At 46.1% G+C, this 27,458-nt stretch overlaps 1 long non-coding RNA gene and 1 gene segment (V, D, J or C); one reads left to right on the forward strand and one right to left on the reverse strand.

Annotated features, from left to right (window-relative positions):
- The first annotated feature begins 3,695 nt into the window (after nucleotides 1–3,695).
- LOC125126689 (immunoglobulin kappa variable 2-28-like) overlaps nucleotides 3,696–27,458 on the forward strand; it is a 75,495-nt gene continuing 51,732 nt past the window's right edge. Inside the window, 2 exon segments of the V gene segment in view lie at nucleotides 3,696–3,811; nucleotides 4,196–4,505. Of these exon segments, the coding sequence occupies nucleotides 3,763–3,811; nucleotides 4,196–4,505 (359 nt within the window).
- On the reverse strand, nucleotides 13,974–26,932 carry LOC125126699 (uncharacterized). The gene is made up of 2 exons (XR_007134755.1): nucleotides 26,823–26,932; nucleotides 13,974–14,304 (listed from the first exon to the last, which is right to left on the reverse strand). It is a non-coding gene; the product is annotated as an uncharacterized LOC125126699 (long non-coding RNA).

Consider the following 27,458-nt stretch of genomic DNA (forward strand, 5'->3'; position numbering starts at 1 on the left):
GAAAATACGGGCAAACCAAAACTGGAAATACATAAGTGTGACAATACATTGTGAAAATCAGCTTTAATTTAAAAACTCAAGTTGGGTTTTATAATATGGTTATGTAATTTCCCAAATTGAAAGATGAACGGCAAAAAAAATGATTCCCTCAATAGATACATTACAAAGTATAGAGTAGTGAGTTCCCGTCATGGCTCAGTGAAAACAAAACTTACTGCTATCCATGAGGATGCATGTTCAATCCCTGGCCTAGCTCAGTGGTTAAGGATCGAGTATTGTCATGATGTCACAGAGACAGCTCAGAACCTGCGTTGCCATGGCTGTGGTATAAGTCAGCTGCTGTATCTCCAATTTGACCCCAGCCTTGGAACTTCCATACGCTGTAGGCACAGACCTAAAAAGAAAAAAAAATTTATAGAGTAAAATTCAGTATCTGCTAGTGATAAAAATACTGAGAAAGGGAGGAATAAGAAGCAATGCATACCTTAATAAAGGATCTGGAAAATAATACACTAACCATCATGCCACTCAAGGGATGGAAAAAAAATTTCTTAGGCTTGCCTTAGTCATATAGGCATAAATTCCCATAGAAGAACTTAGCTGTGTAAATCAGAATTCATAAAAAAATCCTCAGTAGACCATAAAAAATGGACAATAAAGTAAAGGAAATTACTCACAGCACAACTTTACAGAATCACTAGAAGCAGAGGATACTCTGACTTCATGCTCTATGTCAATGGAGAAAAGAACAACCCAGATTGACAATGTGGACAGCCCGACTCAGAGGAAGGGAGCATCCTGGGGGAGTATGGGAAGAGAGTTCATCCCAGCAGTGACAGAGAAGGCTATGGAGCCAGGAGGGGGAGCAAGAGGCTGCACCCTAGGAGGCAATGGTCACTTCCCAGAGGGAAGCACCAAGGACACACACGAAACCTGTAGAAAAGCCTGCATGCAGTCCCCCAGAGAAAGGACAGCTGGGGCCTGGGGAAACAGGGGGCTCTGGAGAGCGAAGTTGTGGAAATCAGCTCCAGATATGCATCCTCTGGAAACCATAGAGCACCAAAGAGTCAGAAGACACAGCACCAAATGGTTTAAATGATGCACATTCTTGTAGTGGATACAGACTAGGTGTTGTTTTAAAGCAACCACCTCAGCCACCTAAAGAAAGTTCCTCCTGCTCCTAAAGAAACATCTCCTGCTGATCAGGAAATAGTTACTCCAACACATCATCGAATGAACAAATGCATTCCTTCTCAAGGGTTGGCTCCTATAAAGGAGAAAATGAAAGTTGAGTACTGAAATTCTTTGGGTCACAGAATACTTGTAAAAAGCTAAAGAGGTCTTCCCACTGTGGTGCAGTGGGTTAATAACCAGACTTGTCTCTGTGGAGGTGCTGGTTTAATCCCCTGCCTGGTGCAGTGGGTTAAAGATCCAGCATTGCTCCAGCTCCTACTCCATCCCTGGCCTGGAAAATTCCATATGCCACTGAGGAGCCCCAACAAAGGAAATTAAAAAAAATCTACAGAAAAGAAAAACTGTCACACCGTTCTTTTAGAATGAGTAATGTATAACTAACCAAGTAAATGCAGATACAAAATAACACCCAGAAATCCAAAATCTACATGTTCAGAAAGGACATGTTCAAATAGGTGTAGAGTGTAAAAGGGCAGCAACACAAACTCAAGAAAAAAAAGTTAATGTGAAACCACCACCCTGAAAATATAAACAAAATGAGGAGTTGCCCAAGGAGTATAGAAATGACTGAGGGAAGAGGATGCAAGAATGATTGGGAGGAAGAGAGCCAGGATCATTCACATCCAACAGGTAAGGTGAGATCAGGTGCCATGAATACTAACGCAGAAGGTAGGAGTGGGCAGCGAAGTATTCCTAGAAAGTCTCAGTGGAACAGACAGGACCGCTCCTTAGGCCGTACTTCTATACACTCTCCTTGACGTTAAAAATTCCCTAAATGGATGTACTGAAAGGCCCATCACACTCCTTTGAAAACAGAAAGAGAATGTCAACTTAGAGATGTATGATGGAAACATAATAGACCACAAATAAAAGTATTAGGTTATAAAGATAAAATACTAGCAAAATGTACTACCCAAAATGTTCAAGATAAGTCTATTGGATTTGACAACAACATACAAAGTACATGTGCATGCTTTTATGTTAATATTTCCTGTAGTCATTAAAAATTTCCTTTAGACATTAGCACTCTGAGTGTTAGGAAGTAGGAGAAAAACAAAGGGAAAATATTCTTAAGAAGTTACGGAAAGAAAATGGTAACATTGTGTTGTATAACTCCTATTCAGCAGTTATAGCTATTAATTTGAGTTTGACACATAAAACCAAGAATATTCATTGGCATGTCTGTTCATGTACTTTTTCAATTGGTGTTAATTTTGTTTTAAACTGAATCTGCTTTTCCATCACTAGATTAGAGGTCCTGTCTTTTATTGGACCCAGATGAAAATTAAATAAAAACATCTGGTATAGCTTCTAACTTTTTAGGACACTCTAAAATCTATATTTTCAATCCTATGTATATATTTTGTATACCTCAATTTATCCCCACGCTATTATGCTGTCATTATTGAAATGAAAAGTTAAAGAAACAAAAAAAGAGTTTAATAAGGAAAATAAGACTCTGATATGTGTTACATATTTCTTTTTATTCATAGTTTATGGCCCCACCTGGAGCACATGGAAATGCTTGGGCCAGGGATGGAACCCATGCCTCCACAGGGACCCAGTGCAGCCAGATTCTTAACCCACTAACCCACAGCCAGAAATCCTACGTATTTCTAATCTAATGAATAATGAGTTATGACTTTAAAATGAGTGTTTCATGGCTATAGGTCTGTATCAAAATGCCAGTTCTCTGGTATGACTGGATTCCCTTAAGAGCTGTGTCTGGACCTTAAGGACAAAGACAGACACCTCCTAGTGGCTAAAAGAGGAACAACAGAGCAGCCTCTGGACCTGCCAATAGGAAGAGGAGGGATGCGAGATGAGGGCTTATGCTCTATTATCTAAGAAGAGAAAGAGAGGACACATTCCAAAATAGGAAGATGTCATAACTCTATGCCTTAAATTTAAAAAAAATCACTAGGTCTGGTCCTCAGGGTTGATGGTAATTTACAGTCAAGCTGCTTCCCCCATGGGCAGCTCTCCAGATTTCTACTAAGAGCAGCTCTGGGGGCTCATATGTGTCATCACGCTGACAATGATCCTCATGAGGTCCAGTGAGTCCAGAGGGTTTATTAATGTAGCTGATTAGAAATGATTTCCAGAAGAAAAGCTTTTTGATCACATTGATGGCTGATTTAAATGTTTTATACATTATTTAAGTATCATTCATTACTATTTCTAATGTTAAAAATCTTACTTAAGACTAGAAAGATTCAGTGAATAAGATGTAATAGAGCTTCTCATTCAAAAAGGATTACCTGTGAACACAAGCAGGGGAGCAATGAAAGATCTTCCTGAGACTGTAAGGGAGTAAAGAGAAGTGACAGCTGCTCTCATGAATGTCAGGATAATGAGTGAAAATGATGAGAAAAATGAGACCATGATATCTCTTGGCTCAAAGCTGAGTCCCACCCAACCTCCCCCACTGGCTCTTTCCCCTCTGCTGCCCCCACCAGGAGATTTGCATGCTGTCCCCTAAGGAGGACCTTCCCTGGCCAGTCCGACATAAAAGGGCAGCTCTAGCCTGGCTTGGACTGATCAGGGCTCCTCCGTTCACAGCTGACCATGAGGTTCCCTGCCCAGCTCCTGGGGCTCCTCCTGCTCTGGGTCCCAGGTGAGGATGGAGGGGAGATGGGAAGGGCAAGGGGGGGCTGTGGGGAGCAGCACTGCTTTTCATGTGTATTGGCCCACATGGATGTGCACATCTCTCACCCTCTGCCAAGGGCAGGAGATGTTTGGATCTGTGAGCATGAGGACGATCGATCCATATGAACTCCAAGTCCCTGTCCTCTGCTGAAGGTGGTGATGCAGAATGGGGGTGAAGTGTAGGCAGATTTCAGACACACTTTGTGCTTCAGAAATCCTGGGTTCTTTTAGAAGTTGATTCTTTAGGATGTCAATTGAAATAAAAAATGACGTAGATTGAGATAAGGTAAAGGGAACTTCGAGAATTGGCTTATCAATTGTTGAGAATCTTTGACTTCACTCTTTCCTTTAGGATCCGATGGGGCCATCGTGCTGACCCAGACTCCACTCTCCCTGTCAGTCAGCCCTGGAGAGCCGGCCTCCATCTCCTGCAGGTCCAGTCAGAGCCTCCTACACAGTGATGGAAAGAATTATTTGAATTGGTACCTTCAGAAACCAGGCCAGTCTCCACAGCTCCTGATATATTATGCTATCAACAGGGCCTCTGGGGTCCCAGACAGGTTCAGTGGCAGTGGGTCAGGCACAGATTTCACCCTGAAAATCAGCAGGGTGGAGGCTGAGGATGCAGGCGTTTATTACTGCCAGCAATATAAAGAATCTCCTCCCACAGTGATACAGCCCTTAACACAAACCCCTCTCCTGGGGGCCCAGCTGCACACATGGGTGTGCATGTTGTGTGGGGAGCAGAGGGGCAGATGCTCTGAGGCTGTGTAAGAGGAAGAAGTGGGAGAATCAGGAGCAGAGGGCGCAGCTGAGGCCTGTGGACCAGCAGAGCCTCAGCGCCTCCTCAGACACCAGATGTTAAGGCCTGAGAGCTGCCCGGCCTTGGTGTGATGCCCCCTTCGAAACAGGCCAGTGAGAGAAGTTGGCCTGTGGGACAACCACAGCTCAGCTGAATTCCCTTTTTTCAGTTCAGGTTTTCTGCTTGAAACTCTTCTGAGCTTTTTTCCAGATGCAGTCTTGGGAGTGATATAGAAAAGCATAATATCTGGTTAAAAATACTAATAATTGGTGCCACTGGATAGGGATACATGTAGTTGGCATTTTAGTTTGTATTATTCCATTTTCCATCACACTCTCATCTAATGAAAATACAATGTCTCCAATTTACCCTTTTATGTTTTGGACTTGTTGCAATGTTGACTTTCCAAACCCTTTAATGTTGTACCTCGAGATGAATGTTAATTGCCTTTTGGCAACTTAAAAAAAAATTATTTGAGATACAATCATGATAGCATATTGTCATAAAAAGAAAACAATCAGAAAAGAATACATGTGGCTTTTCATATGACATGTTTATTTCATGTTTATATTAGACACTAAGTTTCTAGTTATAATTTTAGAAAATGGACACATCAAATAGATCCCATTTGTTAAAATGCCCTAAAAATACGTCTGAACAAAAATGGGCATGCTGGTTGCATGCAATGACATGGTATGATCAGAGGAAAATAATTTAAGATGTCCAGGATAATAGAATCCAGTTTTTGATCAATAAATCCAATGAGAGGTTATTTCATATCCAGCAGAAGAGATTCCATAGCAAGTGCAGGTAAACTTGGATTTACTAGAAAGTAAAAAGAAGAAAAAGAAAGCGGCTTATGGTAGGAAGTTTAGAACACACACAAAGAATGACAGGTCTTCAGAGCGTGTTTCTACACATAATCACAGTGGGCACAATTTGATCCAAAATGCAAATGGCTTGCTGCTCTGATGCCCAGTGTGGAGCCTGGGGACACTGCACATCCTCCTGTGAGCAGGACGCTCCCTGGACCCTGCACAGAGTCACAGGTCCTAACACAGGCCTCCCAAGGGGGCTCCATCCTCAGGGCACAGGAGCAGCTATGGGGCCCAGAGGATGCAGAGCTTCCAACCAGGGCTCTGGGGAAATGTCTGGAGAGCCTGGAGGGAGAGGCCTGGAGGCTTCAGTCCCAGCCTGGGTCCCCTTCTGTGTAGACAGGGGGTATGGACCCACCAGGACAACCTCCCAGAGCCTCTTCCCTCCTCCCCACACAGGGGGCTCCTCCCATACCTCATCCAGGGAATGGCTGCCAGGGCCTCCCAGGAGCAGCCACTAGGCTCATTATCCTTCAGCCCAGTGGTCACTCTATGTCAGTTGGGTCCAGAGGGCCAATGTCTTTGAGCAAGTCCCCTGTGCCCTCACAGATCCATTTTGTGGTCCCTCTTCCATCTGGCAGATTCCATGGCCCCTGGTTCCTGAGCCAGACCAGCCCTCCTGTTGGTGGAATGTGTGGTCTCCAGAATCAGAGAAGCTGTCAGCTGATCTGTTTCTTTAAGGAAAAGACACACATTCAACACTCTGGATGGGAATGGAAATCTCAACCTGTGGCGGGGGAGGCACACTTGAGAGCTCACTTGCCTTTGGGGGAACATTTTCTTCAGAAGTTGCTGCCAGCTGTTGGGTGCCTGGGAATAGAATGTGGATGGCACTCCTTCTAAGGGACTTCAGCCAGCCGACAACCACCAGGAAGTTACCAGGCAGCATAGAAGGAGGTCCTGGGTCAGTTTCAGCTGGTTTCCTTTCAATTCAGACAATTTCTGGGCTGGGGCTCAAGTTCCAAATTATAAAATTGAGTTGTCATTTTCATGTTGTACTATTTCCTCCCCACCTTGGACACAATTCTTAGGAATTCCCATACCCCGTTTCCCCAGAACTCCTCATGCTTCCTCTTCCAATCATGTATTTCCAAGCCCTTGAGGAACAAGATCTCCAGAAATCTGTAAACATTCTTGTCTGTAGTCATGACTCTGGACAAAGTTGGTGACCATGTGTGCTGCTCAGCAGTTCTTTACAGGAGTGGGGCTGTAGGGCAGGAGCTCTGCATTCTTACTCGCACCAACATATGATGACAGTGTGTCCAGGACAAACCTGAACTCTTCTCTCTCAAGTCAGCTGCTTGAGCACCCCTCTGATGCCAAGCTCTAAGCTGATGAAGACATGTTAGGCCCAGGGGGGTGACAGCTGTGGGGACTGAGGTCCTTCCCATGGAGATGGAGTCTGCCTGCTGAATTTGCTTAGACCCAGTCCTCAAAGACCCAGTGCTCTGCTAAGATTCACTGTTGCTGAGACCCAGATGTACTGATAACTTGCTGGGTTTAAGTAACAGATTACAATGGGCAGTTCAATCACACAGCTGCTTCTTGTCCTACAGACAAATCTAGCAGTGGTCCTTGACCTTCGGGGAGATTACTTCTTTTAACAAAGTATAGTTTTGGTTTGTTTTTAAGCATGGCGTGGCTTTCCACTACAAGCCTAGAAATCTAGGAAGTGACTTTACATCCGAGCTTTTCAGAGTGTGCACACAGAATCCTATCTAATCCAGCTGTAACCAGCACCGTATGCTGTACTGATCACATGACCCAAGTATAGGAGCCACTCCTCTTGCTCCTTGAACTGGAGGCAGAGTCCTCTCCTTCCCTGAGTCTTCACAGATGTAGCCAACATCCAAAGCAGCTGACTGACTCCTATCATATATTACACTGATGTGAGGGTGTCATATACACAGTGGTGAAATAGTTGTCTCGACAAATGGGGAAACCTGGAGAGATCCACGAAAAGAATGAAAATGGAAGATTCTCACACACAATATAAAAAATAAACTCAATATGGATGGAGGACCTTAATGTGAGGCATAGTACTCTGAAAGAAAAGGAAATGTCAAATCCTTTTGATTGTTGATTGACTCCCAGATGAATACTTATGGCCAGCCTCATCTCACTGTATGTATTATACATGTGCCCTGCCTTAGATATCAGTGAAGCTGTGTTCCCCACACAATATGACCTGGGGTGGATGGAATCCTATCAGTTGAATTCATGACTGACCACGAAAACCTCAAGGTCTAGACTCTTGGGCCACAGCATCCAACATCCTGTAAGTTTCCTTGTCACCAAACTGCCATTAGATGGCAGACAAACACCACCATCCACAAAGGTCCTAGGCCTGATCTTGGAAATTCTGGGGAAGTAGGAGGGAGACTGTCCCATTTTCAAGAGGGACCCCCTTTGAATTTAAGGTCTCAGGTGTGGTGAGGACACTGGAGAAGGAGCTGCCGTCAGGGTGGGTGGTGGAGAAACCCTCTCTGGGTCCTGGGCTCTGGGGCTGGAAGCCTGGCCTGCCCCGCTCCTCTCTGACATGGCTGTGTCCACACAGCCCGTCTCTACCCTTGCTGAGCAGGATCCATCTCAGGCGGCCACCCTTCCCCACCTGCTGAAGCTGACACCGTCAGCTCAAAGATTAGAGACCTGATGTCATTGGCATCCTCAGGCCCTCTTAGGTCACCACCGCCTTGCAAAGGTCCCTTTGGGGACTCCCCTTGCCCTCCACCTTAACGTCCATGCACAGCAAAATCCAACATGTGGAAGAATCTCTGAGCCATGGGCACAGCAGGCCTTCCCCTTCTGCTCAGGGTTCGAGACCCCAGCTCTGCCCCGGTGTGCATTGTGCCCTGCATGTGCTTGGGGTGTGGGTGGCGGTGTGAAAGCTTTCCTTGAGCCCACACTCTGGACTCTTCCTCTACTCAGGGAGATAATGCGATTTAGTGGGACTATTTCTAGTCACTCTTTAATGCAATGGAAATTGAGGTTTCTGGTCATCTGACCTTAAACTTTACCAAATGCTTCTATAACCCTGAATGACCTTGTATTGGTGGTGGATTTGGAAACAGTGTATTTTTCATCCTAAACTTTCAAATTACACGAAATATAAAAGAACCACAGTTTAGAATAAATGTCTTTCTACGCCATTTCACTTTTTGTTTGGTTTTGTTTCATTTACTTTATTTATTTATTTATTTATTTATTTATTTATTTATTTATTTTTGTCATTTGTCTTTTTAGGGCCTCACCTGCCACATGTGGAGGTTCCCAGGCTAGGTGTCAAATCGGAGCTGTAGCCACCGGCCTACACCACAGCCACAGCAGTGCCTGACCCAAGCCGTGTCTGCGACCTACACCACAGCTCACGGCAATGCCGGATCCTTAACCCACTGAGCAAGGCCAGGGATCTAGCCCACAACCTCATGCTTCCTAGTCAGATTCATTTCCACTGCACCATGACGGGAACTCTCATTTTATTTTTTGGGTAAACTTAAAACTTGTAGGCCTCAAGTTATATATGTCAGTGCAATTCTCGCCTGAACATGCATTATTTCCTAACATGTGGAGAAACAATCTTTAAATTGATCCTTTGAAAAGCCATATGCTGAGGTATAAATTTAATTTCGTAAAAAGCTTTGTATAGAGCTTGAGATAGAACATGATGTTGATCAGGAATAGGGACAGAAGAAGAAAGTGATCAGAAAATACACATAGGTAAACACACTTACACACACATGCACACTTCAAGGAAAAGTATATATGAAAACACATGCAGTGAGATCCTGCTGAGTAGCACAGGGGACTGTATCTAATCACTTGGGATGGAGCGAGATGGAGGATAACGTGAGAAAAAGAAAGGCTACTCGTGTGTGACTGGGTCACTTGGCTGTTCAGTAGAACATGACAGAACGCTGTAAACCAACTATAACGGAAAAAATAAAATCATTTTATTTTCTGTCGTAGCACAGTGGAAATGAATCCGACTAGGAACCATGAGGGTGTGGTTTTGATCCCTGGCCTTGCTCAGTGGATGCAGGATCTGGCACTGCCGTGAGCTGTGGTGTAGGTTGCAGATGTGGCTCGGATCCCGCGTTGCTGTGGCTATAGTGTAGGCCGGTGCCTACAGCTCCGATTAGACCCCTAGCCTGGGAACCCCCATATGCTGTGGGAGCAGCCCTAGAAAAGGCAAAAAGACAAAGAAAAATAAAATAAATTAAAATAAAATAAAATTAAGTTAAATTAAATTAAATCAAAATCGCTAGGTCTGTTCCTCAGGGATGAAGGACTTACAGTCAAGCTGCTTCCCACGTGGGCACCTCTCCACATTTCTTCCAAGAAGAGCAGCTCTGGGGGATCGTGTGGTAATCATGGTGACGCTGATCCTCATGAGGTCCAGTGAGTCCAGCCGGTTTACTAACGTAGCTGAACAGAAGTGATTTCCAGAAGAAAACCTTTTTGGTCACGTTGATTGATGGTTTCAGGGTTTGATAAATTCTAAGTAGCATTTGTTACTATTTTTAATTCTAAAAAGTCTTACTAAACTAGGACTAGAAAGATTCAGTACATAAGATGTCCTAGAGCTTCTCATTCAAAAGGATTATGTGTGAGCACAAGCAGGGGAGCAATGAGAGATCTTCCTGAGACTGTAAGGGAGTAAGGAGAAGTGACAGCTGCTCCCATGAATGTCAAGATAACGGGTGAAAATGATGAGAAAAATGAGACCGTGATTTCTCTTGGCTCGAAGTTGAGTTCCTCCCCCTTCCCCCCACAAGCTACTTCCCCTCTGCTGCCCCCACCAGGGGATTTGCATTTGTGTGCTGTCCCCTAGGGAGGACCTGCCCTGGCCAGCCTGACATAAAAGGGCAGCTCTAGTCTGGCTTGGACTGATCAGGGCTCATCTGTCCACAGCTGACCATGAGGTTCCCTGCTCAGCTCCTGGGGCTCCTCCTGCTCTGGGTCCCAGGTGAGGATGGAGGGGAGATGAGAAGGGGAAGGGGGTGCTGTGGGGGCAGGGCTGCTTTTCATGTGTAATTGCCCACAAGTTAGCTTCACACCTTAGCCTCAGCAAAGGGAATGTGATGTTTAACAAAATAGGAATAAGGAAAAATATGGAAGAAGAAATATCCATCCTGTGGTGAAGAGGGAGGCATAGGAAGTGTAGGAAGTGGACTTGACCTCTAGAGGGCTCCTTATACATTGAACATCTCTGGTTCTTGCGAAATTGAGTATTTTGTGTATAAATCAGAATCAAAAAATAACCTAGCATGAAGTAAATAACAAGTAGAGAATTGTGAAAATTACTCATGATATTTGCTCAAAATGCTCTTCTTTTCTCTCATTATTTCAGGATCCAGTGGGGCCATCGTGCTGACCCAGACGCCACTCTCCCTGTCAGTCAGCCCTGGAGAGCCGGCCTCCATCTCCTGCAGGTCCAGTGAGAGCCTTGAGAGTTTTGGATACAATTTGTTGAGTTGGTACCAGCAGAAACCAGGCCAGTCGCCAAGGCTCCTGATCTATGAGGCTACCAACAGGGCCTCTGGGGTCCCAGACAGGTTCAGTGGCAGTGGGTCAGGCACAGATTTCACCCTGAAAATCAGCAGGGTGGAGGCTGAGGATGCAGGCGTTTATTACTGCCAGCAATATAAAGAACCTCCTCCCACAGTGATACAGCCCTTGACACAAACCCCTCTCCTGGGGGCCCAGCTGCACACATGGGTGTGTGTTGTCTGGGGGAGCAGAGGGGCAGATGCTCTGAGGCTGTGTAAGAGGAAGAGGTGGGAGAACCAGGGGCAGAGGGTGCAGCTGAGGCCTGTGGACCAGCAGAGCCTCAGCTCCTCCTCAGACACCACATGTCAAGGCCCCTCAGCTTCATGGCCTTGGCGTGATGCCCCCTTCGAAACAGGCCAGTGAGCGAAGTTGGCCTCCGGGACAACCACAGCTCAGCTGAGTTCCCCTTTTACAGCTCAGGTTTTCGGCCTGGACCGAGTGAGAACTTTATCAGATGCAGCTTTGGAAATGGTAAAGAATAGCTGACGGTCAGGTGAAAACAAAAGATAGTACAACAAAAAGTGGACCTTTAATTACAGAATTTTAGGCTCTATTATTATATTTTCCATTAAACTCTAATGCAATGAGAATACAGTGTCTCCAATTTACCCTTTTATTTTATTTTATTTTATTTTGTCTTTTGCAACATTGGTTTTCCAAGCCCTCTAACACAATCCCGTGAAATGGATATTCTTGTCTTTTTTCAACTTAAGTAATGTTTTGGAGATTATGCTTTGGGACATCAATTGTCCTAAAAGCCAACCAATCAGACAATAAACAAACGTAGTGTTTCACATGGCATGCTCATGTCATGAGTCTAAATCTGGATCCTATTTTCTAGATCTAAGTGTAGACAGTGGATACATTGACTAGATCCCCTTTTTCAAAATTCTTATGTATTTGTTTTGCTTTTCTTAGGGCTTCACCTGAAGCTTTTGGCTTTCCCAGGCTAGGGGTCAAACGGAGCTGCAGCCACTGGCCTTTTTCACAGCCACAGCATCGCGGCATCGGAGCTGTGTCTGCGACCCACACCACAGCTCACGGCGACACCAGCTCCCTAACCCACGGAGCGAGGCCAGGGATCCAGTCCACATCCTCATGGATACTAGTCAGGTTCGTAACCCGCTGAGCCCCAACAGGAACCCCTGACCCCAGTTTTTAAAAGCTTTTAAAACTACGTCTGAAGAAATAATGGGCATGCTGGGTTCATGTTGTGGCATGATGTGATTCACGGTGAAATACTTCCAGGCAGTTCCTGTTGTGGCTCAGTGGGTTATGCACCCAACTAGGACCCATGAGGATGAGGGTTTGATCCCTGGTCTCACTAAGTGGGATAAGGATCTGGCATTGCCACAAGCTACGTAGCTCACAGGTACGGCATGGATCTGCCTTTGCAGGGGCTGTGGTGGACTTCCCTGACCTGGGAACTTGCATACATCACAGGTGTGGCCATAAAAAGAAGAAAAGAGTAAATAACTTCAGATCACTAGGATGATATAATCCTGGTTGTGATTAAGGGATTCAAAGTACATTTTGCATGGCAAGTGTGCAGTCGAACTTGGATGAACAAGTTCATAAAGACAAATTAAATTAAAAAATAACGGCTTCTACTAAGAAGCTTAGAGCCCAGAGAAGAAGTTTTCAGAGGGTGTTTCTACACAAATTCCCAGTGGGCACCGTTTCATCCAAAATGCACATGGCGGGTTGCTCCGATGCCCAGTGTGGAGCCAGGGGATGCTGCTTGTCCTCCTGTGAGCAGGACGCTCCCTGGACCCGACACAGAGTCACAGCCCCTCACACAGGCCCCTTGGCTTTCTGGCCCCTCTCGCGTCTGGCAGATTCCACAGCCCCTGATCCCTGAGCCAGACCCTCCCTCCTGCTGGTGGAAGGTGTGGTCTCCAGAAGGCAGAGAAGCTGTCACGTGATCCCTTTCTTTAAGGAAAAGACACATTCAACACTCTGGATGGGAATGGAAATCTCAACCTGTGTGGGGGGCACACTTGAGAGCTCACTTGCCCTTGGGGAGCATTTTCTTGGTCCGTTGCTGCCAGCCGTTGGGTGCCTGGGAATAGAATGTGGACAGCACTCCATCCAAGGGACATCGGCCACCTGACAACCACCAGGACGTCACCAGGCAGCCCAGAAGGAGGTCCTGGGTCCTTTGCCGTTGGTTTCTTTTCAATCCCGACAATTTCTGGGCCGAGGCTCTGGTTCAAAGGCGATAAAACTGAGTTGGAACTTGTACCTGGTAGCCTTTTCTCCTCACCTTGGACACAAATCTTAGGTATTCCCAGAGCCCTTTCCCCAGAACTCCTAACCTTTCACCTCCTAATTATGTCGTTCCAGGCCCTTGAGGAACCAGCTCTCCAGAAATCTCTGAACATCCTGGTCTCTAGTCACGTCCCTGCTAAGACCAAGGTGGTGGTGACCATGTGCGCTGCTCCAGCATCTGCTGACTCAGCAGTTCATTTCAGAGCCCAGCAAGAGCTGGGCTGTAGGGCGGGAGTGCGGCGTTCTTACTCGCATCCACGTATGATGCTGGTGTGCCCAGGACAAACCTGAAGTCTTCTCTCCCAAGTCACCTGCTTGAGCGCCCCTCGGATGCCAATCTCTAAGCTGAGGAAGAGATGTTAGGCCCAGGGGGGTGACTGCTGTGGGGACTGAGGTCCTTCCCGTGGAGAAGGAGTCTGCCTGCTGGATTTGTTTAGACCCAGTCCTCAAAGAGCCACCGCTCTGCTAAGACTCACTGCCGCTGAGACCCAGACCTACTGATAACTTGCCGGCTTTAAAATGAACAGATCCCACTGGGCAGTTCAGCCACATAGCTGCTTCTTGTCCTACAGACAAATCTAGCAGCGGTCCTTGACCTTCGGGGAGATTGCTTTTTTATTTAACAACGTATAGTTTTTGTTTGTTTATTGAGAAAGGCGTGGCTTTCCACCACAAGCCTAGAAATCTAGGAAGTGCCTTTATATCTGAGCTTTTCAGAGCGTGCACACAGAATCCTATGTCATCCAGCTGTAACCAGCACCATGTGCTGTGCTGATCACATGGCCCAAGTAGAGGAGCCAGTCCTCTTGCTCCTTGAACTGGAGGCAGAGTCCTCTCCTTCCCTGAGTCTTCACAGATGTAGCCAAGATCCAAAGCAGCTGACTGACTCCTATCATATATTACACTGATGTGAGGGTGTCGTGTACACGGTGGTGAAATAGTTGTCTCGACCAATGGGGAAACCTGGAGAGATACACGTAAAAGAATGAAAATGGAACATTTTCACACACCATGTGAAAAATAAACTCAATATGGATGGAGGACCTTAATGTGAGGCATAGTACTCTGAAAGAAAAGGAAATGTCAAATCCTCTTGATTGTTGATTGACTCCCTGATGTACACATATGGCCAGCCTCACCTCACTGTATGTATCATATACGTGCCCTGCCTTAGATATCGGTGAAGCTGTGTTCCCCACACAATATGACCTGGGGTGGATGGAATCCTATCAGTTGAATTCATGACTGACAACGAAAACCTCAAGGTCTAGACTCTTGGGCCACAGCATCCAACATCCTATAAGTTTCCTTGCCACCAAACTGCCATTAGATGGCAGACAAACACCACCATCCACAAAGGTCCTAGACCTGATCTTGGAAGTTCTGGGGAAGTAGGAGGGAGACTGTCCCATTTTCAAGAGGGAGCCCCTTCGAATTTAAGGTCTCAGGTGTGGTGAGGACACTGGAGAAGGAGCTGCCGTCAGGGTGAATAGTGGAGAAACCCTCTCTGGGTCCTGGGCTCTGGGGCTGGAAGCCTGGCCTGCCCCCCTCCTCTCTGACATGGCTGTGTCCACACAGCCCGTCTCTACCCTTGCTGAGCAGGATCCATCTCAGGCGGCCACCCTTCCCCACCTGCTGAAGCTGACACCGTCAGCTCAAAGATTAGAGACCTGATGTCATTGGCATCCTCAGGCCCTCTTAGGTCACTACCGCCTTGCAAAGGTCCCTTTGGGGACTCCCCTTGCCCTCCACCTTAACGTCCATGCACAGCAAAATCCAACATGTGGAAGAATCTCTGAGCCATGGGCACAGCAGGCCTTCCCCTTCTGCTCAGGGTTCGAGACCCCAGCTCTGCCCTGGTGTGCATTGTGCCCTGCATGTGCTCGGTGTGTGGGTGGCGGTGTGAAAGTTTCCTTGAGCCCACACTCTGGCCTCTTCCTCTACTCAGGGCGATAATGCGATTTAGTGGGACTATTTCTAGTCACTCTTTAATGCAATGGAAATTGAGGTTTCTGGTCATCTGACCTTAAACTTTACCAAATGCTTCTATAACCTTGAATGACCTTGTATTGGTGGTGGATTTGGAAACAGTTTATTTTTCATCCTAAACTTTCAAATTACACGAAATATAAAAGAACCACAGTTTAGAATAAATCTCTTCCTAAGCCATTTCACATTTTGTTTGGTTTTGTTTTGTTTTTATTTTGTTTATTTTTATTTATTTTTGTCATTTTTCTGTTTAGGGCCTCACCCGCCACATGTGGAGGTTCCCAGGCTAGGTGTCAAATCGGAGCTGTAGCCACCGGCCTACACCACAGCCACAGCAGTGCCTGACCCAAGCTGTGTCTGCGACCTACACCACAGTTCTCGGCAAAGCCACATCCTTAAGCACTGAGCAAGGCCGGGGATTGAGCCCACAACCTCATGCTTCCTAGTCAGATTCATTTCCACTGCACCACGACGGAACTCTCATTTTATTTTTTGGGTAAACTTAAAACTTTTAGGCCTCAAATTGTATATGTCAGTGCTATTCTGTCCTGAACATGCATTATTTCATAACATGTGGAAAAAATATCTTTAAATTGATCCTTTGAAAAGCCATATGCTGAGGTATAAATTTAATTTCAGAAAAACCTTTGTAATGAGCTTCAGATAGAACATGATCTTGATGAATAGGGACAGAAGAAGAAAGTGATCAGAAAACACACATAGGTAAACACACTTACACACACATGCACACTTCAAGGAAAAGTATATATGAAAACACATGCAGTGAGATCCTGCTGAGTAGCACAGGGGACTATATCTAATCACTTGGGATGGAGCGAGATGGAGGATAACTTGAGAAGAAGAAAGGCTATTCATGTGTGACTGGGTCACTTGGCTGTTCAGTAGAACATGACAGAATGCTGTAAACCAAGTATAACGGAAAAAATAAAATCATCTAAACATTTTTTAAAAATAGGCGTTTCTGTTATAGCACAGTGGAAACTAATCTAGTAACCATGAGGTCACAGGTTTGATCCCTGGCCTCGATCAGTGGGATAAGGATCCGGTGTTGCCATGAGCTATGGCGCAGGCTGCAGATGCAGCTTGGATCTGGTGTTGCTGTGGCTGTTGTGTAGGCTACTGGCTACAACACTGATTTGACTGCTATCCTGGGAATTTCCATAGGCTGTGGGTATGGGCCTAAAAAGAAACAGAAAAGGATAATAATAGTCCCCATTGTGGCACAGTGGAAATGAAGCTGACTAGGAACCAGGAGCTTGCCGGTTTGAGCCCTGGCCGTGCTCAGTGGGTTAAGCATCTGGCACTGCTGTGAGCAGTGGTGTAGGCAGGCAGCTGTAGGTCCCATTTGACCCCTAGCCTGAGAACCTCCATATGCCATGGGTGGAGGCCTAAAAAATGAAACAAAAGAAAAAATTCTAAAACTACTGCACACACACACACACACACAAACACACACCCACACACCCACACACCCACACACACACACACACACACACACATACACACAAATGCAGTAAGACTCAGCTAGCACTTGCCTAGATAACCGCTGCTCCAGGAGTCCTCACGGACAAGGATGACACAGGGACCCCTGGGTGCACACAGGCTTTCCCACTGTGTGTGGGGATGCAGCTTCTCTCCTTTGCAGCCACACCCTGAAGGCCTGGGGCTCCCTGGTCTGGTGACACTGACAGCAGGCCGGCTTTCTCTCCAGCCCCATGGCTCCTCCTCCCTGGCCTCTCTGCAGCTCACAGCAACTCCACAGGCTGTGGTCTCGGTCCTCACCCTGCTTCAGAGAGAAAGGATCAGACTGGATTGGGGCTGGCTTCATTTTCTCCAAGTCCAGGGCCTTCCTCTCTGACTGGACGAAGAAGCAGTGGTGGTTGGGGAGATGACCAGCACTGGCCACGATGGGTACACCAATGCCTTCCTCATCTCCCTCCAGCTCCACTCCTGGCACTGTGCCAGCAGCGGCAGCACCCCCTTGAGGGGACACCCTCCTGTCTCCCCTGTGGCTTCCATACCACAGGCTGGGCTCCCTTCCTGTCTGTGCTGGTGCCCTGTCCACACCGTGTGGGCTGCAGCCCAGCTACGGGCTCCTAACCTCACCTGCCTCCATGGTCCGCACCTCCCCCGCTTGAGCCCCAGCTCCCTGCCACCCACCCCTGAGAACTGGCATCTCTTAGGAGATCTGGTGATGCAGGAATCCGATGCAGGTGCAGGAAACACAGTTAGTTCAGGGAGACACAGTGGGTGGTTGGTCTGAGGAGGATCAAAGAATGTATCTCACCCAAGACGTCTGAGAAGCAGACCATAATGGGAAATTCTCCAGCTTCAAGAATAGCTCCAGGTACACAATGAAGTGGTATTATATAATTCCCTGCAGTATTTTGAAGGATTTCATCCCTGATATTCCTGCTCTTAGATGGAGATGGAGCAAGAAAGACAATGGGGAGCCTTGAATGGAGGAAACCAAACACTCTCCCAACAGGACGGTGTGCTGAGTCCGTCCTAGGGTCTCCAGGGAGAAAGGTGTTTTGGGCAGCAAGGGTGTGCTGCCTGCTCTGACCGGAGTCCCCAGGGCACAGCCCCTGGGCTGTCACTGAGACCAGCCAGCCCTGCAGCTGTGCCCAGCCCTCCCCTCCCCCGGCTGATCTGCTTGTTCCCAGAGCACAGCCCACCACCCTGGACACTTACTAAGAGTCTGGGCCCACCCTGGGCAGGAGGCAGGGGTGGTCAGGAGCCAGTGTGGACATGAGGGCCCCCGTGCAGCTCCTCGGCCTCCTGCTGCTCTGGCTCCCAGGGGAGGAGGGAGACCCCCTGAATGACTCCCACGGCTGACACCTGCCCCTCATCCCTGCTCCCTGTCAGACCCCTGAGTGTCTCTGTGTGTCTGGGACATGGGAGCATCCCCTCGGACTCTGGGCTCAGTACCTCTGGGCTCTTCAAGGAAGTCCTCTGACAACAGGAATATGTGTGGTTTTTTTGTTTGCCCTCTCAGGTGCCAGGAGTGCCATCCAGCTGACCCAGTCTCCAGCCTCCCTGGCTGCATCTCTAGGAGACACAGTCTCCATCACTTGCCGGGCCCATCAGAGCATTAGCAGTTATTTAGCCTGGTATCAACAACAACCAGGGAAGCCTCCTAAACTCCTTATATGGGATGCATGCACTTTGCAAAGAGGGGTCCCATGCGGGTTCAAGGGCAGTGGATCTGGCACCCGATTCACCCTCACCATCAGCGGCCTGCAGGCTGAAGATGTTGCAACTTATTATTCTCAGCAGCTTAACAATGCACCTCCCAGAGTGTGACAGGCCAGCACCTAACCCCCACCCCCACCCCCACCCCCCACCCCCCACCGCCCGGGAAGAAGATGTGTGAGGCTGGGCTGCCCCAGCTGCCCCTGGTGCCTCCATCTGCTGAGAGCATTTCTCAGACCACACGTTGAAGGTCATGGCAAGTTTTTGCTAGAAGGGCCAGGGAGCATTGTGTGCTGAATTCATGCGGATATGGTTTTCAAGATTGGGAGGAAAACATGATAGGACTGTTTTCTGTCAGAAACCACCAGCCTGTCTCCCCAGTGGCTGTACCACGTTGCATCCCCACCAGCAATGAATAAGAGTTTCTATTGCTCCACATCCTAGCCAGCATTGAGTGTCGTCACTGTTATGGCTTTAGGCCATCCTGACAGGTGTACAGGGTGTCTATTGTTTTAATTTGCATCTTCCGGTGACACAGAGTGTGGAATAACTTTTCGTGTGCTTACTTGTCATCGGGCTGTCTCTTCCATGAACTGTCTAGTATGGTCTTTGCCTCAATTATGGACCAGTTGTTCATTCCCATATCATTCAGTGTTTATAAGTTCTTGCCTTTTGTGTGTGAGTTCTGGATTATCCATCTTTTATCCCATGTGGATTTTGAGATTTGTTTCTCTCGATGTTTCTTGCCAGGTCTTGTTTTAATACAGGGAAGAAGTGTTTAATCCGCCTCGGGGTAAGTTCATCTGGGAAGCAGAGGCTATACATGAGGCCCTCTCTGCCCTCCCCCAAAAGCCAGAGCATGTCTGACTGCAGGTGCTGTCTGCCTCCACTTCTGCCCACTCTCCTCACCCTGAATAATGGCTGCCTTTGCCTCCTTACACTGTATCGGACACCAGTGGGTCAGACTCCCTGGGGGACTGTGGATGACAACGACCTGTTCCACCATGGGGAAGGCACTGATTGTTCCTTGTATTTGCCTTTTCCTTACTTGCTGGCCAGAAATAGTCTTGGAGATTCCACATAACAAAGCATTTGGACCATGCGTGCAGCACAAGTAGAAGCCATAGGAGAACCTTGTGAAAAACCATAAACATTATGCCTCAAAATTTGCAAGTGGTTAAGAGACAAATTCTAAGAAAGATATATCACTTCCCCAAACTGACAAACATTAGGAAACTTGCCCGTCAGGATGACCAGGAAATAATTGGATGGCGTCCTTGCAAATATTCCCCCAAAGGAACTTCTGGAGTCAGACAGTCTAAGAGATGGACACTAGCTTCTAGGAAAAGTCATGCCTCTTCCGAAGTAGGCCAAATTTGAGAAACTACAAGAGCAGAAAATGATCCTTCATTTGTTGCATGAACCTCAACTGCAAAATCAGACAAGGACCGAGCAAAGTGGGAGAAGGATGCTCCCATCGGCCTTTGAACTTAGGTGTGGACATCTGAAAGAAAATGCTGGCAAACCCAAACTGGAAATATACAAGTGAAGTAAGACATTATGAGCATCCACAGCTCTGATTAAAAAACTCAAGTGGGGTTTTAAAACCTGTTTATGTCATTTCCCAAATTAAAGGTGAAAGATTTATGTGATCTGAAGGGAAACCAGAGTTTGTCATTTCCCAAATTAAAAGATTAAAAGATAAATAATGAGCACCTCCATAGATACTTTAAAAAGTACACATAGAAGTCAGTACCTACTGGTGATAAAAGTACTTGGAAAGAGTGGAGTAAGAGGTAGTGCACAACTTCATATACGATGTAGAAAAACCCACACTAATCCTCATGCTCCTCAAGGGAATGGATGGAAATACGTTCTCACGCTTACCGTGTTCACGCAGGCCTAAGTTCCCATAGGAGAACAAGAGCTTGATAAAGGGGAGTTCATAAAAGAGCCTCAGGAGACAGTACAAACGGACAATAAGGTAAAGGAAAATCCTCAAAGCCCAGACTTACTCAAGCACTAGAAGCAGAGCATACTCTGACCTCATGCTCTGTGTCAATGGAGACAAGAACAACCCAGATTGACAATGTGGACAGCCCGACTCAGAGGAAGGGAGCATCCTGGGGGAGTATGGGAAGAGAGTTCATCCCAGCAGTGACAGAGAAGGCTGTGGAGCCAGGAGGGGGAGCAATAGGCTGCACCCTAGGAGGCAATGGTCACTTCCCAGAGGGAAGCACCAAGGACACACACGAAACCCTGCATGCAGTCCCCCAGAGAAAGGACAGCCGGGGCCTGGGGAAACAGGGGCCTCCGGAGAGTGAAGTTGTGGAAATCAGCTCCAGATATGCATCCTCTGGCAACCATAGAGCACCAAAGAGTCAGAAGACACAGCACCAAAGGGTTTAAAGGATGCACTTTCTTGTAGTGGATACAGACGAGGTGTTGGTGTAAAGCAACCACCTCAGCCACCTAAAGAAAGTTCCTCCTGCTCCTAAAGAAACATGTCTTGCGGATCAGGAAATAGCTACTCCAACACATCCTTGAGGGAACACGGTTCTCAAGGGTAGGCTCCAATACGGAGATAGGAATGTTGAAAACCGAAATCCTTTGGGAGGCAGCAATCCTTTTGTTGGTTTGTTTGTTTGTTCTTGTTTTATCTCTTTTTATTTTTTTATTTTTTTTAATTTATTGAAGTATAGTTGATTCACAAAGTTGTGATAATTTCTGCTGTACAACAAAGACATTCAGTTATACATGTACGTATATCTATTCCCTTTCACATTCTTTTCCCACGTGGATTATCACAGAACATTATTTTTTTAACAGAATAAAATACATATATTTAAACACAATTACATTCAGACAGATTCTTATATCATGGATCTTAAGAAACAGATAAAGTGTCTCCCTCTGCAGAAATGGAATGGAAAATATGCTGAGAGAAATAGGAAATTCATTCTAGGCTTTATCCCATTTTGTATGGCTTCCTCTTTACTATTTAGTATTATCTATTACGTTTCAATTTTTCTTTAAAAACTGGCATTATATTAACATTGTGTCTATTATGCAACTAAAATGTATAAAGAAGAAAGCCTTATATACCATTAAATATTTTATATAGCATAGTAAAAAGAATACCTTAACTGGTAAGAATAACAAAAATAATACACCCTCTGAAAAGAAGTAAAATATAAAATGCGTAAATGGGTTAAAAAACAGGGTAACTATATAAATATGTCCTCACAAGTTGTTACACCTCATTGATTCTTCAATAAAGGCATTACACCATTCTAGGTGATGTGATAAACAAGACATTATAGACCTTACATCGTACCATGGAGAGAAACGGTTATTAATAACACGATTGCAGAACTGTTTTATTTAATTGTACAGTTGCATTATTTAATTGTAATTATCATAAATTCTTTGATGGAGAGGAAACCAGAGTCAGATCTAAGAAGACGTCAGCATTCCAAGAATGATGTCAAATAACCCCCTTCATGGTGGATTATGCACTGGTTTACTATGAGATATATTTCTTCTCCAGAGATTCCTTGTTTGTGTATCAGTTGCAGAGTTTTGGTTTGAGGTAAGAGTCGACATGGATATGAGATTGTTTTGTTGTTCTCTTACTTGCAAGTTCATCTCCAGAGTCCTGCATTTGTACCCACCTCTTCTCATGATTTCTGATTTTGGTGGTATAATTGTGCATGGATGATTTCATGTCTTTCCTGTATATATACCTTTACTGGTGAGCCTTGTCACTTGTGGCATTTTTGTTTCCTGTTGCTGCCTTTTCTTTTCTGCCTAGAGAAGTTCCTTTAGGATTTGTTGTAAGGCTGGTTTAGTGTTGCTGAATCCTCTCAACTTTTGCTTACCTGTGAAGGCTTTGATTTCTCCTTCAAATCTGAATGAGAGCCTTGCTGGGTAAAGTCATCTTGGTTGGAGGCTCTTTCCTTTCATCACGTGAAGTATATCATGCCACTCCCTTCTGGCCTGCCGAGTTTCAGGTGAAAAATCTGCCAATAACCTTATTGGGGTTCCCTTGTGTGTTACTTGTTTCTTTTCCCTAGCTGCTCTCAAGATGTTCTCTTTGTCTTTAATTTTGGTCAGTTGGGTTGATATTCCTCCTTGGGTTTATTTTATGTGGTACTCGTTGTGCTTGCCGGATTTGAGTGAGTGGTTCCTTTCCCATGTTAGGGGAGTTTTCGGCTATTATCTCTTGAAATATTTTTTCTGTCCCCTTCTCTCTCTCTTCTCCTTCTGGCACCCCTATAATACGGATGTTGGTGCGTTGATCGTTGTCCCAGAGTTCTCTGAGACTCTCTTCATTTGTTTTCAGTCTTTTTTATCTTTTCTGTCCCGCATCCCTAATTTCCACTACTCTGTCCTCCACCTCGCTTATTCGATCTTCTGCCTCCTGCATTCTGCTGTTAGCTGCTTCTAGTGCCTTTTTTATTTCCGTTATTGTATTTTGCATCTCTTCTTGTTTAAGTTTGATATCTTGTATCTCGTTGCTCAGTGTTTCCTGTAAGTTATCCATCTTTGCCTCCAGTTTATTTCCAATGTCTTGCATCATCTTTAGCATCAACAGTCTAAAAGTCTTTTTCCTGGAGGCTGACAATCTCCTGATCACTTAGCTGATTTTCTGGGGTTTCTCCTTTCTCCCTCGTCTGAGTTATAGTTCTCTGTCTTTTCATTTTTATAGGTGTTTGGCGTGGTGCCCTTTTTACAGATACAAGGGTTGTAGCCTCTCTTACCTCTGGTGTCTGCCCCCCTTGTGGCTGAAGTCGGTATGGGGGGGCTTGCTGTAGGCTTCCTGATGGGAGGGGCTGATGCCTGCCCCCTGGCAGGTGGAGCTGATTCTAATCCCTCTCATCCCTCTGGTGGGTGGGGCTGAGTCTCTGGATGGGATTAGAGGCAGTTGTGTGCCCTTTGATGGGTCTTTAGGCAGCCTGTTTACTGAGGGGTGGGGCTGTGATCCCACCTGGATTGTTGTTTGCCCTGGGGCTTCTCAGTGCTGACAGATGGGTGGGGCCAGATTTCCCCAAAAAGCCCACCTCCAGAGAAAGGCAACTGCTGAATCTTCCCAGAGCTTTGCCTTCAATGGCCCTCCCTCACAACAAGCCACATTCACGCCTGTTTTCCCAGGATGACCTCCAAGAACTGCAGTCAGGTTTGACCCAGATTCCTATGGAGACCTTGCTCTGCCCTGGGATCCAGTGCACCTGAAAGTCCGTGTGTGCCTTTTAAGAATGGGGTCTCCGTTTCCGCCCAGTCCCATGGAGTTCCTGCGCACAAGCCCCACTGGCCTTCAATGCCAGATGCTCCAGGGGCTCTTTCTCCCACTACCAGATCCCAGCACCTGAGAGTTTGATGTGGAGCTCAGAACTCTCACTCCTGTAGGTGAGTCTCTGTGAACCAGTTAGTTTTCAGTCTGAGGAGCGTCCCACCCGGGAGGTATGGGGTTGTTTATATCACAAAGTCACCCTTCCTACTTCTTGATGAGTCCTCCTCTTTTTCTTCTGGAGTAGGGTATCTTTTTTAAGGTTTCCGGTCCATTCGGGTGGAGATTGCTCAGCTTCTGGTTGTGAATTTTGCTGTTTTTAGGAGAGAAGTTGAGCTCCAGTCCTCCTATTCTGCCATCTTAATCCTCCGAAGCCATACTTTTAAAATGCTACGGAGGACTTCCCATTGTGGCTCAGTGGCTTAAAAATCAGGCTTGTCTCTGTGAAGCTGATGGTTCAATCCCCTGCCTGATGCAGTGGGTTAATGGTCCTGAGTTGCTCTGGCTCCGACTTTATCAGTGGGATAAAACTGGGAACTTCCATATGCCACTGAGGAGCCTGAAGAAGGGAAATTTTAAAATGTTGCGAAAAAGAAGAAAAGGTCCCACCATTCCTTCAGAATGAATATGGAATGATTACCCAAGTAAGTGAAGACATGAAATAACACCAAAAATACAAAATCTGCATGTTCAGAATGGACATGGTCAAAGAAGTGTAGCATGTGGAGAATGGCAGCAACACAAACGCAAAAAAAAAGAAATAAATAAAGTGAAAATGCCACCCTGGAAGTGTAGACAAAATGAGGAGGTGCCCAAGGAGAATAGAAATGACTGAGGGAAGAGGATGCAAGAATGGTTGGGAGGAAGAGAGCCAGGGTCCTTCACATCCAGGAGGTAAGGTGAGATCTTGTGCCATGAAGAATAATGCACTCAGAATCCACGTTGCTGTGGCTGTGGTGTAGGCCATTGGCTACAGCTCCGATTAGACCCCTAGCCTGGGAACCTCCATGTGCCACGGGAGCGGCACAAGAAATGGAAAAAAAAAAAAAAAAAAACAAGGGAGTTCCCGTCGTGGCGCAGTGGTTAACGAATCCGACTAGGAACCATGAGGTTGGGGGTTCGGTCCCTGCCCTTGCTCAGTGGGTTAACGATCCGGTGTTGCCGTGAGCTGTGGTGTAGGTTGCAGACGCAGCTCGGATCCCGCGTTGCTGTGGCTCTGGCGTAGGCCAGTGGCTACAGCTCCGATTCAACCCCTAGCCTGGGAACCTCCATATGCCGTGGGATCAGCCCAAGAAATAGCAACAACAACAACAACAACAAAAAAGGAATAATGCAGACGGCAGGAGTGGGCAGCGCAGCATTCCTAGATAGTCTCATGGAACAGACAGGACCTCTCCTTAGGCTGTACTTCTATACACTCTCCTTGACATTTAAAGCATTAGAGTATAAAGATAAAATAGTCCCAAAATATACGACACTAAATGTTCAAGAAAAGTCAGTTGGATTTGACAGCATCATACAAAGCATATGTGCATGCTTTTATGTTCTGTTTTTCTTTCTACTCATTACGATTTTCCCTTAGAAACTAGCACGCTGTGTGTTAGGAAGTAGAGAAAAAAGTGAAAATGTTCTTTAAGAATTTACACAAAGAACGTGGTCACATTGTGATGTATAAATGCTATTCGGAATTAGAGCTACGAAGTCTGAGTCTGAAACGTAAAATCAACAAAATTCATTGACATGTGTGTTCATGTACTTTTTCAATTGGTATAAATTCTGTTTTAAACTAGATCTGCTTTTCAATGACTGAATTAGAGGTTCTTTATTTTATTGGACCCGGAGGAACATTAAACTAAAATCTCTAGGATACGCTTTAACTGTCTAGAAAGTTTAAATATCTATATTTTCACACTGACATTGTAAATGAGAGGTACACATTTCGTATATCTTAATTTACACCTCACCACACTATTAAGTTTTGCTATGAAATGCAAGTTAAATGGAGCAAAAACAAAGACTTTAATAAATGAACTAAGACTCTGTGATTTGTTACATATTCCTTTTTAAATGTTTTTTTATGGCCGCAGCAACAGCACTTGGAAATTCCTGGGCCAGGGATGGAACATGTACCCCCAAAGCGACCCAAGGCATGGCTGTCGGATTCTTAACCCACTATCCAACAGCCAGAAATCCAACCTGTTTCTTAACCAATGAAAAATTAGTTACTATTTAAAAATGAGTGTTTTGGAGTTCCTGTCATGGCACAGTGGAAAAAAATCCAACTAGGAACCCGGCCTCGCTCAGTGGGTGAAGCACCTGGCATTGCTGTGGCTGTGGGGTAGGCTGGCAGCTGTAGGTCCCATTTGACCCCTAGCCTGGGAACTTCCCTATGCCTCAGGTGTGGCCCTAAAAAGGAAAAATCGTAAAAATAAAATACAAATGAGTGTTTCACGGCTATAGGTCCGTGTCAACATGCCAGTTCTCTGGTGTGACTGAAGACACTTCAGAGCTGTGTCTGGACCTCAGGGAGAAAGACAGCCACCTCCTAGTGGCTGAAAGAGGAACAATGGTGCAGCCCATGGACCTGCCACTAGAGAGAGGAGGCATGTGAGGTGAGGCTTCAGGCTCTTTTATCTAAGAAGAAAAGAGAGAACACACCCCAAGATATGCAGGTTTTATGACTATAAGGCTCTAATATAAAATCACTCCGTCTGGGAGTTCCCGTCGTGGCTCAGTGGTTAATGAATCCGACTAGGAACCATGAGGGTGTGGTTTTGATCCCTGGCCTTACTCGGTGGGTGAAGGATCCCGCATTGCTGTGGCTGTAGTGTAGGCTGGTGGCTACAACTCCGATTAGACCCCCAGCCCGGGAACCTCCACATGCCATGGCAGCAGCCCTAGAAAAGGAAAAAAGACAAAAAAACAACAAACAACAAACAAACAAGCAAAGAAACCTAGGTCTGGACCTCAGGGTTGAAGGACTTACAGTCAAGCTTTTTCCCACGTGGGCAGCTCTCCAGGTTTCTACTAAGAAGAGCAGCTCTGGGGGCTCATATGCGTCATCACGGTGACGAGGATCCTCCTGAGGTCCAGTGAGTCCAGCCGGTTTACTAACGTAGCTGAAGAAGAGTGTTTTCCAGAAGAAAACATTTTGATCACATCGACTGATGATTTAAATGTTTGACAAATTTTTAAGTAGCATTCATTGCTATTTTTAATTTTAAAATGACTTGCTAAACTAGGACTAGAAAGACTCAGTACATTCAAAAGGAGGACCTGTGAGCACAAGCAGGGGAGCAGTGAGAGATCTTCCTGAGACTGTAAGGGAGTAAAGAGAAGTGACAGCTGCTCCCATGAATGTCAAGATAACGGGTGAAAATGATGAGAAAAATGAGACCGTGATTTCTCTTGGTTCAAATGTGAGTGCCTCCACCCACCTGCTCTTCCCCCTCTGCTGCCCCCACCAGGGGATTTGCATTTGTGTGCTGTCCCCTAGGGAGGACCTGCCCAGGCCAGCCTGACATAAAAGGGCAGCTCTAGTCTGGCTTGGACTGATCAGGGCTCATCTGGACACAGCTGACCATGTGGTTCCCTGCTCAGCTCCTGGGGCTCCTCCTGCTCT

The sequence above is a fragment of the Phacochoerus africanus genome, chromosome 5, assembly GCF_016906955.1.
Source record: "Phacochoerus africanus isolate WHEZ1 chromosome 5, ROS_Pafr_v1, whole genome shotgun sequence".
NCBI classification, from domain to species: domain Eukaryota; kingdom Metazoa; phylum Chordata; class Mammalia; order Artiodactyla; family Suidae; genus Phacochoerus; species Phacochoerus africanus.